At 38.1% G+C, this 16,507-nt stretch overlaps 1 protein-coding gene across 1 annotated transcript; it reads left to right on the plus strand.

Annotated features, from left to right (window-relative positions):
- The first annotated feature begins 2,117 nt into the window (after positions 1-2,117).
- Positions 2,118-16,190, plus strand: LOC140354527 (hepatocyte nuclear factor 3-beta-like). The gene is made up of 2 exons (XM_072439562.1): positions 2,118-2,294; positions 15,111-16,190. Exons 1-2 carry the CDS (start codon positions 2,232-2,234, stop codon positions 16,116-16,118), a joined length of 1,071 nt encoding a protein of 356 aa, XP_072295663.1. The 5' UTR covers positions 2,118-2,231; the 3' UTR covers positions 16,119-16,190.
- Positions 16,191-16,507: the final 317 nt, after the last annotated feature.

Below are 16,507 nucleotides of genomic sequence, written 5' to 3' on the forward strand. Positions count from 1 at the left end.
ACCAGGACTAAACCAGGACTAAATCAGGTCTAAACCAGGACTAAACCAGGTCTAAATCAGGTCTAAATCAGGACTAAACCAGGACTAAACCAGGTCTAAACCAGGAATAAACCAGGACTAAACCAGGACTAAACCAGGACTAAACCAGGACTAAACCAGGTCTAAACCAGGTCTAAACCAGGTCCAAACCAGGTCTAAATCAGGTCCAAACCAGGACTAAACCAGGTCTAAACCAGGAATAAACCAGGACTAAACCAGGACTAAACCAGGACCAAACCAGGTCTAAACCAGGACTAAACCAGGACTAAACCAGGTCTAAACCAGGACTAAACCAGGACTAAACCAGGTCTAAACCAGGTCTAAACCAGGTCCAAACCAGGTCTAAATCAGGTCCAAACCAGGACTAAAGCAGGTCTAAATCAGGTCTAAATCAGGACTAAACCAGGACTAAACCAGGTCTAAACCAGGAATAAACCAGGACTAAACCAGGACTAAACCAGGACTAAACCAGGACTAAACCAGGACCAAACCAGGTCTAAACCAGGAATAAACCAGGACTAAACCAGGACTAAACCAGGACTAAACCAGGTCTAAACCATGACTAAACCAGGTCTAAACCAGGTCTAAACCATGACTAAACCAGGTCTAAACCAGGTCTAAATCAGGTCTAAACCAGGACTAAACCAGGTCTAAATCAGGTCTAAATCAGGACTAAACCAGGACTAAACCAGGTCTAAACCAGGAATAAACCAGGACTAAACCAGGACTAAAGCAGGACTAAACCAGGACTAAACCAGGTCTAAAACACGTCTAAATCAGGACTAAACCAGGACTAAACCAGGACTAAACCAGGACTAAACCAGGTCTAAACCAGGTCTAAACCAGGTCCAAACCAGGTCTAAATCAGGTCCAAACCAGGACTAAAGCAGGTCTAAATCAGGTCTAAATCAGGACTAAACCAGGACTAAACCAGGTCTAAACCAGGAATAAACCAGGACTAAACCAGGACTAAACCAGGACTAAACCAGGACTAAACCAGGACCAAACCAGGTCTAAACCAGGACTAAACCAGGACTAAACCAGGTCTAAACCAGGACTAAACCAGGACTAAACCAGGACTAAACCAGGTCTAAACCAGGACTAAACCAGGACTAACCCAGGTCTAAACCAGGTCTAAACCAGGTCTAAACCAGGACTAAACCAGGACTAAACCAGGACTAAACCAGGACTAAACCAGGTCTAAAACACGTCTAAATCAGGTCTAAATCAGGTCTAAATCACGTCTAAATCAGGACTAAACCAGGACTAAACCAGGTCTAAACCAGGTCTAAACCAGGTCCAAACCAGGTCTAAATCAGGTCCAAACCAGGACTAAAGCAGGTCTAAATCAGGTCTAAATCAGGACTAAACCAGGACTAAACCAGGTCTAAACCAGGAATAAACCAGGACTAAACCAGGACTAAACCAGGACTAAACCAGGACTAAACCAGGACCAAACCAGGTCTAAACCAGGACTAAACCAGGTCTAAACCAGGACTAAACCAGGACTAAACCAGGTCTAAACCAGGACTAAACCAGGACTAAACCAGGACTAAACCAGGACTAAACCAGGTCTAAACCAGGACTAAACCAGGACTAACCCAGGTCTAAACCAGGTCTAAACCAGGTCTAAACCAGGACTAAACCAGGACTAAACCAGGACTAAACCAGGTCTAAAACACGTCTAAATCAGGACTAAACCAGGACTAAACCAGGACTAAACCAGGACTAAACCAGGTCTAAACCAGGACTAAACCAGGACTAACCCAGGTCTAAACCAGGACTAAACCAGGACTAAACCAGGACTAAACCAGGTCTAAACCAGGACTAAACCAGGACTAACCCAGGTCTAAACCAGGACTAAACCAGGACTAAACCAGGACTAAACCAGGTCTAAACCAGGACTAAACCAGGACTAAACCAGGACTAAACCAGGACTAAATTCTCTGCCTGAGCCTGACGTTTTAATGAAACTCATTTCGGAGCTGACTTTGGGCGCGTGCGTGTGTAAAAGGGGAGGGGGAGGAACCGAGAGCGCGCGCGGGGTCAGAATCTGTTCAGTCTCACTGTTGCTTGTTCAGTCCTGGTTCAGTCCTGGTTCAGTCCTGGTTCAGTCTTGGCGCTAGTCTGGCCTGGATCTGACCCAGATTAAACTTGGACAGAGTCTGGACCAAACCCCCGGCGCGTGCGCGATGCTCAGTGCCGTGAAGATGGAAGGGCACGAGGCGCAAGACTGGAGCTTCTACAGCGACGAGGTGAGGCCTTGTTTAGTCCTGGTTTAGTCCTGGTTTAGACCTGGTTTAGTCCTGGTTTAGACCTGGTTTAGTCCTGGTTTAGTCCTGGTTTAGTCCTGGTTTAGTCCTGGTTTAGTCCTGGTTTAGACCTGGTTTAGACCTGATTTAGACCTGGTTTAGACCTGGTTTAGTCCTGGTTTAGTCCTGATTTAGACCTGATTTAGACCTGGTTTAGACCTGATTTAGACCTGGTTTAGACCTGGTTTAGTCCTGGTTTAGTCCTGATTTAGACCTGATTTAGACCTGCTTTAGTCTTGGTTTAGTCCTGGGTTAGTCCTAATTTAGACGTGGTTTAGACCTGATTTAGATCAGATTTAGTCCTGGTTTAGTCCCGATCCAGATTTTCTTCTTATGAACAATATTGTTTATTTCAACCCAAAATGATCCAAATCAAAGAATGAATCGTCTTGAATCGGTTGAAACCGTTTTTCCAGTTCCAGGTCGCGATGAAGTGGTTTAAGTTTTTATTCTTTAAATATAATAAATATTGGGTTATTCGTGTTACGTATTGTTTATTTGTTTAACCTTATTTTTTCCTGCTAAACACTAAGAACAAATTCTTATTTCCAATGATGATTTTATTATGAAAGTGATAAACCTTTAAGAGAGACTCATAAATATGGTTAAATATGAATAATATGCCGACACAAATATGCATAAAACTATTTCAAATGTGGACGTGTTCAAATTAAATTAGACCTGGTTTTACTTTTGCTCGCGAGACACACTTTTATTTCAAATAAAAAACAGAGAACTTTACTTTTTTTCTTCTTTTTTTCTTCTAGGTTTATTCTTTTAAATAAACCCAGAATGTTCCAAGACGCAGGTTTTTATTCACAAAAAACGACATCGTAAAACTATCGCCTGATCATTGAAAAGAACTGAGGCTTAAATAACGGACATAATTCTTACATTTGTACTTCACATTTTTGATTTGAAAATATGCATAAATATCGTTTTTTAAAAATCCCCAAAGTCACGCGTAAAAACCGACTTTTCCGCGGCGCGACTCAAGATCTGAACTAATGCAGCTGGTGAGTAATATGAACGATGTCTAGACAATAATAATGCCCTAAATAAAATGTTATTATTCTGTGACATTTCATTATGAAGAAAAATCTGAAAAAACACAGTTCTATTTGGTTTTATTTGACTGTTTTAGTGAATTATCCTCAAGCCGCGCGCGGACAGAACACGCAAGAACACGTGTGTTTAACGTGTGTTTTAACGTGTGTTTAACGTGTGTTTAACGTGTGTTTAACGTGTGTTTAACGTGTGTTTAACGTGTGTTTAACGTGTGTTTAACGTGTGTTTAACGTGTGTTTTAACGTGTGTTTAACGTGTGTTTTAACGTGTGTTTAACGTGTGTTTAACGTGTGTTTAACGTGTGTTTAACGTGTGTTTAACGTGTGTTTTAACGTGTGTTTAACGTGTGTTTAACGTGTGTTTTAACGTGTGTTTAACGTGTGTTTAACGTGTGTTTGACGTGTGTTTTAACGTGTGTTTTAACGTGTGTTTTAACGTGTGTTTGACGTGTGTTTAACGTGTGTTTAACGTGTGTTTTAACGTGTGTTTAACGTGTGTTTTAACGTGTGTTTTAACGTGTGTTTAACGTGTGTTTAACGTGTGTTTAACGTGTGTTTAACGTGTGTTTAACGTGTGTTTTAACGTGTGTTTAACGTGTGTTTAACGTGTGTTTAACGTGTGTTTTAACGTGTGTTTAACGTGTGTTTAACGTGTGTTTTAACGTGTGTTTTAACGTGTGTTTAACGTGTGTTTAACGTGTGTTTAAACGTGTGTTTAACGTGTGTTTTAACGTGTGTTTTAACGTGTGTTTTAACGTGTGTTTAACGTGTGTTTTAACGTGTGTTTAACGTGTGTTTTAACGTGTGTTTAACGTGTGTTTAACGTGTGTTTAACGTGTGTTTTAACGTGTGTTTAACGTGTGTTTAACGTGTGTTTAACGTGTGTTTTAACGTGTGTTTTAACGTGTGTTTAACGTGTGTTTAACGTGTGTTTAACGTGTGTTTAACGTGTGTTTAACGTGTGTTTAACGTGTGTTTTAACGTGTGTTTAACGTGTGTTTAACGTGTGTTTAACGTGTGTTTAACGTGTGTTTAACGTGTGTTTAACGTGTGTTTTAACGTGTGTTTAACGTGTGTTTAACGTGTGTTTGACGTGTTTCTGTTCATGTCATGACCGAAATTATTTTATTTAAAAACGAGACCAAACGGAGCCCGTGAACCGCGCGGCCTCGTGAGAAATAAGGTGTTTTTTTATGTCTTTTATATTTTAGCCTCTATTTCTTTTTCAGCAGCGATAAAACAACATGAAATGATCTCACAAAGTGTCACTTGTTCAGCTCCGGGGCCGCGGCTCAGCGCGCGGGCTCAGCCCGTCCTCAGTGCGCTGTCCGCGGCCTCGCACAGCTCACGGCCCGGGCCCCGAGCTCCAGGGCCCCGAGCTCCAGGGCCCCGAGCTCCAGGGCCCCGAGCTCCAGGGCCCCGAGCTCCTGACAAAACTAAAAATAAGCTTTTGATTCAGAGTCCAAGCTCAGGTCCAGGTCCAGGTCCAGGTCCAGGTCCAGGTCCAGGTCCTGGTCCAGGTCCAGGTCCAGGTCCAGGTCCTGGTCCTGGTCCTGGTCCTGGTCAGGTTCAGATCAGGGGCCAGGGGCCCGGGCCAGGGGCCATCTCCAGACTTAGTCCAGAGCTGGTTCTGGTGAAGACTCAGACTCGAGTCTCAAATCTGGAAGAAACTTGGTGAGATTCATAATCAAAACAATAGAATGATATGATATTAAAAGCAGGCGCAGCGTGAGGATAAGAATAGGCCAATAACACATCATGAACAGGCCTAATATTATGAATATTATTATTAATAATAATGATCTGATCCGAGGAAAAGGTCAAACGGCACAAACAGAAATGAGAAAAGTATTTTTAAATTGACTTTTCATAAAAACATGTTTTTTTTAACTGAAATAAAGACACTATGACTTTATTAAACGGGTTATTAATAAAAGTGTGCGGCGTTAACCCTTCACTTTCCACTGCGTCTGAAGCATCAGCCACAAAATGAGACAAGAAGTATTTTTATGAAATACATTTGTCCTGAGATAATAATATATATAATGTTATAGATAATGATATATATAATAATATATAATGTTATAGATAATAATATATATAATGTTATAGATAATGATATATATAATAATATATAATGTTATAGATAATAATATATATAATGTTATAGATAATGATATATATAATAATATATAATGTTATAGATAATAATATATATAATGTTATAGATAATGATATATATAATAATATATAATGTTATAGATAATAATATATATAATGCTATAGATAATGATATATATAATAATATATAATGTTATAGATAATAATATATATAATGTTATAGATAATGATATATATAATAATATATAATGTTATAGATAATAATATATATAATGCTATAGATAATAATATATATAATGTTATAGATAATGTTATATATAATGTTATAGATAATAATATATATAATGTTATAGATAATGATATATATAATAATATATAATGTTATAGATAATAATATATATAATGTTATAGATAATAATATATATAATAATATATATAATGTTATAGATAATGATATATATAATGTTATAGATAATAATATATATAATGTTATAGATAATGATATATATAATGTTATAGATAATGTTATATATAATGTTATAGATAATAATATATATAATGTTATAGATAATAATATATATAATAATATAGGTAATGATATATATAATGTTATAGATAATAATATATATATAATGATATATATAATGTTATAGATAATAATATATATAATGATATAGATAATGATATATATATATATATATATATAATATATATGATAGTATATATAATGTTATAGATAATAATATAAATAATGATATAGATAATGATATATATAATGTTATAGATAATGATATATATAATAATATATAATGTTATAGATAATAATATATATAATGCTATAGATAATGTTATAGATAATAATATATATAATAATATATATAATGATATAGATAATGATATAGATAATAATATATATAATGTTATAGATAATGATATATATAATGTAATAGATAATAATATATATAATAATATATATAATGTTATAGATAATGATATATATAATGTTATAGATAATAATATATATAATGTTATAGATAATGATATATATAATGTAATAGATAATAATATATACAATAATATATATAATGTTATAGATAATGATATATATAATGTTATATATAATAATATATATAATGTTATAGATAATAATATATATAATGTTATAGATAATGTTATATATAATGTTATAGATAATAATATATATAATGTTATAGATAATAATATATATAATGTTATAGATAATGATATATATAATGTTATAGATAATAATATATATAATGTTATAGATAATGATATATATATATAATGTTATAGATAATGATATATATAATGTTATAGATAATAATATATATAATAATATATATAATGTTATAGATAATAATATATATAATGTTATAGATAATGATATATATAATGTTATATATAATAATATATATAATGTTATAGATAATAATATATATAATAATATATATAATGTTATAGATAATAATATATATAATGTTATAGATAATAATATATATAATGTTATAGATAATAATATATATAATAATATATATAATGATATATATAATGTTATAGATAATAATATATATAATGTTATAGATAATAATATATATAATAATATATATAATGATATATATAATGTTATAGATAATAATATATATAATGTTATAGATAATAATATATATAATAATATATATAATGATATATATAATGTTATAGTTAATAATATATATAATAATATATATAATGTTATAGATAATGATATATATAATGTTATAGATAATAATATATATATAATAATATATATAATGATATAGATAATGATATATATATATAATATATACGATAGTATATATAATGTTATAGATAATAATATATATAATAATATATATAATGATATAGATAATGATATAGATAATGATATATATATATAATATATACGATAGTATATATAATGTTATAGATAATAATATATATAATGATATAGATAATGATATATATATAATGTTATAGATAATGATAAATATAATAATATATAATGTTATAGATAATAATATATATAATGCTATAGATAATGTTATAGATAATAATATATATAATAATATATATAATGTTATAGATAATCATATATATAATGTTATAGATAATAATATATATAATGTTATAGATAATAATATATATAATGTTATAGATAATGATATATATAATATATATAATAATATATATAATAATATATATAATGATATAGATAATGATATATATAATAATATATATAATAATATATATAATAATATATATAATGATATATATAATGATATAGATAATGATATATATAATAATATATATAATAATATATATAATGTTATAGATAATAATATATATAATAATATATATAATGTTATAGATAATGATATATATATAATGTTATAGATAATAATATATATAATAATATATATAATGTTATAGATAATGTTATATATAATGTTATAGATAATAATATATATAATGTTATAGATAATGATATATATATATATATGTAATGTTATAGATAATGATATATATAATGTTATAGATAATAATATATATAATGTTATAGATAATGATATATATATATAATGTTATAGATAATAATATATATAATAATATATATAATGTTATAGATAATAATGTATATAATATTATAGGTAATGATATATATAATGTTATAGATAATAATATATATAATGTTATAGATAATAATATATATAATGTTATAGATAATAATATATATAATAATATGTTATAATGTTATAGATAATAATATATATATAATATATATAATGATATATATAATGTTATAGATAATAATATATATAATGTTATAGATAATGTTATAGATAATAATATATATAATGATATATATAATAATATATATAATAATATATATAATGATATATATATAATGTTATAGATAATGATATATATAATATATATAATAATATATATAATGATATATATAATGATATAGATAATGATATATATAATAATATATATAATAATATATATAATAATATATATAATGATATATATAATGATATAGATAATGATATATATAATAATATATATAATAATATATATAATAATATATAGAATGAAATAGATAATGTTATAGATAATGATATAGATAATGTAGGTGTGATGTTTGTAGTGCTCATCAAATCAAATCAAATCAAATCAATTTATTTTTGTAAGGCCCAAAATCACAACAACAGTTGCCTCTGAGGGCCACAGGGAGAAATGAATCAACAATGTCTGTGGTGGCGATAGAGTCAGACAATGTCTGTGGTGGCGAGGGACGATGTCCCAGGGTCCTCTGTCCTTAGACTCTCCTTCTCGGCCAGGAAAAACTACAAAAAAAACCTCTTTGGGAAAAAAGCGTAGAAACTTGGAGGAGTTCCAGTGAAGGAGAGATCCCACTCTCACAGACGGACAGACGGACACAAGGAGACTGGAGCTGGAGCCACTCTTCAGGCAGATGAGGGACCGTCCACACAGGGCAGGGACCACTTCACCAGGGGAGGGGCATCTGGGTCCACAGGTCCTCAGGAGTGAGAGAAAGAAAAGAAGGCGGTGAACAGTTTGCAAGTGGAATCAAAAAATAAATATTGTTTGATAGCATAAGTAGTCAGAAGAAGAGGATAGTGCTCATCATAATCACATCTCGTCTTGAACTTAAACACATTCTGTACAAAGTCATCATAACTCTGTTTGGAGACGATGCTTTTGATTCTGTTATAGTCTAATTTATTCAAAGTGCTGAACATTTGGAACATTTAATGACATAAACTATTGGACTGACTCTGGACAGAGGAGTCAGGCAGGGCTGTGCCTGGTCTCTCCTCCTGTTTGATTGTATTTGAACATTTGGCACGATTTATTAGACGATCAAAAACAATTGTCGGTGTTATATCTGACCAAACCGTACCTTTCCTGACCCAATGTCATCTTTTCTTTAGGATTTTGGTCCAATGTCTGATAAAAAAATTTAATGAAGTTTAAACGAAATGTAACTTTTATTTTTATTCACTTGTTCCATGATGTTTCTTTTGTTAAGTTGATGTTTATTTGTATTTTAAAATTCACTTTCTGGTTTTGTTCTGTTTCTTTTCTCAACAATCTTAATCTAATACTTCTCTTTTCTCCGATATAAAGAAAGAGCTTAAATAATGGACTCTGATCCCAGACCTGAGGTTCCTGTACAGGTCTTATACTAAGAGTCATGTGGTGCCTGAGGTTCCTGTACAGTTCTTATACTGAGAGTCATGTGGTGCCTGAGGTTCCTGTACAGGTCTTATACTGAGAGTCATGTGGTGCCTGAGGTTCCTGTACAGGTCTTATACTGAGAGTCATGTGGTGCCGGGGGTTCCTGTACAGTTCTTATACTGAGAGTCATGTGGTGCCTGAGGTTCCTGTACAGTTCTTATACTGAGAGTCATGTGGTGCCTGAGGTTCCTGTACAGGTCTTATACTGAGAGTCATGTGGTGCCTGAGGTTCCTGTACAGTTCTTATACTGAGAGTCATGTGGTGCCTGAGGTTCCTGTACAGGTCTTATACTGAGAGTCATGTGGTGCCTGAGGTTCCTGTACAGGTCTTATACTAAGAGTCATGTGGTGCCTGAGGTTCCTGTACAGTTCTTATACTGAGAGTCATGTGGTGCCTGAGGTTCCTGTACAGGTCTTATACTGAGAGTCATGTGGTGCCTGAGGTTCCTGTACAGGTCTTATACTGAGAGTCATGTGGTGCCGGGGGTTCCTGTACAGGTCTTATACTGAGAGTCATGTGGTGCCGGGGGTTCCTGTACAGTTCTTATACTGAGAGTCATGTGGTGCCTGAGGTTCCTGTACAGTTCTTATACTGAGAGTCATGTGGTGCCTGAGGTTCCTGTACAGGTCTTATACTGAGAGTCATGTGGTGCCTGAGGTTCCTGTACAGGTCTTATACTGAGAGTCATGTGGTGCCTGAGGTTCCTGTACAGGTCTTATACTGAGAGTCATGTGGGGCCTGAGGTTCCTGTACAGGTCTTATACTGAGAGTCATGTGGGGCCTGAGGTTCCTGTACAGGTCTTATACTGAGAGTCATGTGGTGCCTGAGGTTCCTGTACAGGTCTTATACTGAGAGTCATGTGGTGCCGGGGGTTCCTGTACAGGTCTTATACTGAGAGTCATGTGGTGCCTGAGGTTCCTGTACAGGTCTTATACTGAGAGTCATGTGGGGCCTGAGGTTCCTGTACAGGTCTTATACTGAGAGTCATGTGATGCCTGAGGTTCCTGTACAGGTCTTATACTGAGAGTCATGTGGTGCCGGGGGTTCCTGTACAGGTCTCATAGTGAGAGTCATGTGGTGCCTTAGGTTCCTGTACAGGTCTTATACTGAGAGTCATGTGGTGCCTGAGGTTCCTGTACAGGTCTCATAGTGAGAGTCATGTGGTGCCTTAGGTTCCTGTACAGGTCTTATACTGAGAGTCATGTGGTGCCTGAGGTTCCTGTACAGGTCTTATACTGAGAGTCATGTGGTGCCTGAGGTTCCTGTACAGGTCTTATACTGAGAGTCATGTGGTGCCGGGGGTTCCTGTACAGGTCTTATACTGAGAGTCATGTGGTGCCTGAGGTTCCTGTACAGTTCTTACTGCAGATGACAGACGCTTGGGTCATGAGGAGGAAGTGAAGAATCCCTGGCTCAAATCTGTTCTTACAACATGGAAGGAGCTGATCAGAACAAACTAAACACAGATGTTACAAACTTAAACTGGTAAAGTTTTATGACCAAAGGTTTTGTACAAATAGAATTGAGCTGAGACTCAAGGTCTGAGGACAAAAGGTCTGGAGGACAAAAGGTCAAAGGTTTTTCACCAGATGTAAAAGAGAATGTTGTGAAAAGCTTTGACATGTGGGAAGAGAAACAGACTTTTATAGTTTTTACACATAAAGAGTTTTATACAAGACATGACACAAGGTCATGACCTTTATGACCTTTGAATGACATGACACAAGGTCATGACCTTTATGACCTTTGAATGACATGACACAAGGTCATGACCTTTATGACCTCTGAATGACATGACACAAGGTCATGACCTTTATGACCTCTGAATGACATGACACAAGGTCATGACCTTTATGACCTCTGAATGACATGACACAAGGTCATGACCTTTATGACTTTCAAGAGGAATAATGTCTAAATTATATCAATGCATTGAATATTTGTCTCTCGCTTTAATAATTAAACTAAAAACAAATCGGAAAGAGGCTGATTTTGTTTTGACAGATCAAGAGTTGGAAAATGTTTGTACTGTACTTTGTGTTTCACTGTCGGCAGGTGACTATGGACCAGTAGATTCACTCTGTCACTGCATCCAACAGATCAGTTTGTGGATGCAAAACAACTTTCTCCAGCTGAACTCAGACAAGACTGAAATAATCGTTTTTGGCCCACAGAAACAAAGAGAAAGTGTTAGCGGTCACCTCCAGAGTCTCCCTCTAAAACCTACAAACCAAATTAGAAATCTGGGGTAATAATGGACTCAGACTTGAACTTTAATAGCCACGTCAAATCAATAACATCAGCAGCTTTTTACCATCTAAAAAACATTGCCAAAATCAAAAATATAGTGTCAAAACCAGATTTAGAGAGACTTATCCATGCGTTTGTCTCCAGTAGATTAGACTACTGTAACGGCCTGCTCACTGGTCTCTCCAAACGAGCTGTAAAACAGCTGCAGTACATCCAGAACGCTGCTGCTCGGGTCCTGACTAGAACCAGGAAGTATGATCACATTAGTCCTGTTCTCAGGTCTCTGCACTGCCCCCTGTGGCTCAGAGAAGAGACTTTAAAGCAGCTCTGCTTGTGTACAAGTCTCTCCATGGCCTAGCACCAATGTACATCTTGGATATGTTAGTGCCATATGAACCATCTCGGACTCTGAGGACCTCAGGGACCGGCCTCCTGCTGGTGCCAGAGTCAGGACTAAACATGGACCGGCCTCTTGCTGGTGCCAGAGTCAGGACAAAACATGGGGAATCTGCGTTTCAGTTTTATGCAGCTCAAATCTGGAACAGTCTTCCTGAAGATGTGAGACAGGCTTCTACTCTGACAATGTTCAAATCTAAGCTAAAAACAGTTTTGTTTAGCTGCGCATATGACTGAAAGGATTTTTTCTTTGCACTCTTCTCTTTTGTTTGTGATTTTATTAGTTTAGAAAATCAGTTGGATTGATAATTTTTAATTTAGTTAATTTTATTGTATTTCTGTTTCTGTAATTTCTTTGTGAATTGAATGCATTTTTCCTGCTGTGAAGCACTTTGAATTGCCTTGTGTATGAAATGTGCTCTACAAATAAACTTGCCTGGCCTTGTACGTCCGAGTGAAGGACCTCACATGTCCGGGACCTCACATGTCCGGGACCTCACATGTCCGGGACCTCACACTCACATGTCCGGGACCTCACACTCACATGTCTGGGACCTCACACTCACATGTCCGGGACCTCACACTCACATGTCCGGGACCTCACACTCACATGTCCGGGACCTCACATGTCCGGGACCTCACATGTCCGGGACCTCACACTCACATGTCCGGGACCTCACACTCACATGTCTGGGACCTAACACTCACATGTCCGGGACCTCACACTCACATGTCCGGGACCTCACACTCACATGTCTGGGACCTCACACTCACATGTCCGGGACCTCACACTCACATGTCCGGGACCTCACACTCACATGTCTGGGACCTCACATGTCTGGGACCTCACACCCACATGTCCGGGACCTCACACTCACATGTCTGGGACCTCACATGTCTGGGACCTCACACTCACATGTCTGGGACCTCACACCCACATGTCCGGGACCTCACACTCACATGTCTGGGACCTCACATGTCTGGGACCTCACACTCACATGTCTGGGACCTCACACCCACATGTCCGGGACCTCACACTCACATGTCTGGGACCTCACACTCACATGTCCGGGACCTCACACTCACATGTCTGGGACCTCACATGTCTGGGACCTCACACCCACATGTCCGGGACCTCACACTCACATGTCTGGGACCTCACATGTCTGGGACCTCACACTCACATGTCTGGGACCTCACACCCACATGTCCGGGACCTCACACTCACATGTCTGGGACCTCACACTCACATGTCTGGGACCTCACATGTCTGGGACCTCACACTCACATGTCTGGGACCTCACATGTCTGGGACCTCACACTCACATGTCTGGGACCTCACACCCACATGTCCGGGACCTCACACTCACATGTCCGGGACCTCACACTCACATGTCCGGGACCTCACATGTCCGGGACCTCACACTCACATGTCCGGGACCTCACACTCACATGTCCGGGACCTCACACTCACATGACTTCTGAGCTCCTCCCACTGGACTTCAGAGCTCCTCCCACTGGACTTCAGGGCTCCTTCCACTGGACTTCAGAGCTCCTCCCACTGGACTTCAGAGCTCCTCCCATTGGACTTCAGAGCTCCTCCCATTGGACTTCAGAGCTCCTCCCATTGGACTTCAGGGCTCCTTCCACTGGACTTCAGAGCTCCTCCCACTGGACTTCAGAGCTCCTCCCACTGGACTTCAGAGCTCCTCCCACTGCACTTGGTGGTGATGATCCCTCTGGAACATACTTTGGTTTTGCAAGAAAAAAGTCCGTCACCAAGAAATGGACGACACAAACTGAGTTTGGGACGACTTGACCCAAAGACAGACTTGTGTGTTTTATGTCTTGTTACGGAGACAATAACGATGACTCTTAAAGGTCCCATAACACGCAAAATCAACTTTTCAGAGCTTTTAACCTTCTTACATTGCTATCTGTGCTTCATTTATGTCCAGAGTGTTTTTTTGATTGATTCCCGCAGTGTTTAGCTTTAGTACAGACTATTTCCTTTCCTCCAATCTCCAAACTGACGGTGGGTGGGGCAAGACCGCCTCTCGCCTCCCGCCCTCTTCCCCCCGGCTCCGCGCTGCTGCAGGCTGTGTCTCCCCACAAGCCCATTCCAGAGTTTTTCTGCTTCGATTTACGAGGAAACACGGCTCAAAGGCCCAAAACTTCATGAATGATATCGCACTCTTTACTATTATCACAATGGTGAAGGTTTATGTGGCAGTTGATGCAGCAACCGGGAAAATAAACGGAGAGAAGTTCTATCCGATACCGAAAAACCAGAAAATAAGAGCGCGATGGACATAAGACTATATATATATATATATATATATATATATATATATATATATCTGTTCTGCGCATGCTGTAGAATAAACACCAGATTTATTTAGTCTCAAAGTAATGTAGAATATCAAACCAAGCCGTCTGCATTTCCGGGTTGGTGAAGGGTCCAAGGTCTGGGTGATATTTCTGAACTCTTATGTTAAGGGTGTTGCACAACACTTATGGCACCTTTAAGGACCCAAAACCCTTCATATGTTTGTGTTTTGTGAATACAAAGATGAAGGTTTAAATGTGCTGCTGAAATAAGTCTCTTCTCTGTTCAGGTTTACTCCCCGATGTCCAACAGTTTACCCGGCTCTCTGCAGATGTCCTCCCTGTCCTCCTCTGGGCCCCTGTCCTCCTCTGGGCCCCTGTCCTCCTCTGGGCCCCTGTGTTCATCGGCTCCTCTATCCAGCAGCTGCCTTGGGTCTGGGCTCTTGTCCCCGATGTCTCAAATGTCTCAGATGACCTCAGTGTCCTCTCACGTGTCGTCCATGCAGATGCAGCCCATGTCCCAGATCTCGTCCCAGATCTCGTCCCAGATCTCGTCCCAGATGCAGCCTGTGTCCTACATGTCCACGCCGGGCCCTCAGTCCTTTGGTTACTGCGAGGGGCCTCAGGGTGGCGCTCTGAGCCCGACATACGGCAGCGTGAGCTCCTACGGCGCTAACAGACGTGACGCTAAGTCGTTCCGGCGCAGTTACCCTCACGCCAAGCCGCCGTACTCCTACATCTCCCTCATCACCATGGCGATCCAACAGGCGCCCAATAAGATGCTGACGCTGTCGGAGATTTACGCCTGGATCATGGAGCTGTTCCCGTTTTACCGACACAACCAGCAGCGCTGGCAGAACTCCATTCGCCACTCGCTCTCGTTCAACGACTGCTTCGTCAAAGTGTCGCGTTCGCCCGAGAAGCCGGGCAAAGGCTCGTACTGGACGCTGCACCCGGACTCAGGCAACATGTTCGAGAACGGCTGTTACCTGCGCCGCCAGAAACGCTTCAAGTGCGACAAGAAGCTGAAGGCCAGCCCCGCCCCTAATGCCATTAACCCGGCCCCCGAGCAGCTGTCTTCCCACAATGCTCCTGTGCCGTCCCACAATGCTCCTGTGCCGTCCCACAATGCCCTGGAGCTGAAGGACGACCCGCGCTTCGCCTTCGATCACCCATTCTCCATCCACAGCCTCATGTCGCACGGTGCTAACGCTAATGGCTACGGGGGGCGGGGCCTGGAGCTCGACGCTAACTACTATAGCGCCCCCTACCCACGGACTCTGCTGCACAGCTCCTAGCCAATCACACAGCGGGGCTGACCAATCACAGCTCAGGACTGACTGCATGGACCAATCACACACGAGAACTGTCTCATCAGCTGAACCTGGTTTAGACCTGGTTTACACCTGGTTTGGATATGACCTTTTTTGGCACTTCCTGATTCTGCACTGTGACCAAAACCAGAGCCTTTACTGAACTGACCAATCAGAGACGAGCTGAACCACAACCAACCAATCAGAGCTTCCATTCTCAGGTGATGTCTAATCTCTGACCAATCGTACATGAACAGGAACCAAAGGTTCTGGAGTTCTGTTCACGTTGTAGAATGTGATGATGAAATGGTCCTTTAACGTCTCATAGAACAGTCTGATGGAACCTTGTGATGTCACAAACACTGTTTGCATGT

The sequence above is a fragment of the Eucyclogobius newberryi genome, unplaced genomic scaffold (assembly GCF_026437365.1).
Source record: "Eucyclogobius newberryi isolate DKJ021-1_F unplaced genomic scaffold, fEucNew1.0.hap1 SCAF_92, whole genome shotgun sequence".
NCBI classification, from domain to species: Eukaryota; Metazoa; Chordata; class Actinopteri; order Gobiiformes; family Gobiidae; genus Eucyclogobius; species Eucyclogobius newberryi.

Excerpts from the sequence above, each read along its gene's own strand:
- LOC140354527 (XM_072439562.1), top strand. The coding sequence starts at position 2,232 with ATGCTCAGTGCCGTGAAGATGGAAGGGCACGAGGCGCAAGACTGGAGC. Across the intron at positions 2,295-15,110 it reads GGAGCTTCTACAGCGACGAG|GTTTACTCCCCGATGTCCAA; the intron begins GTGAGGCCTTGT and ends TTCTCTGTTCAG.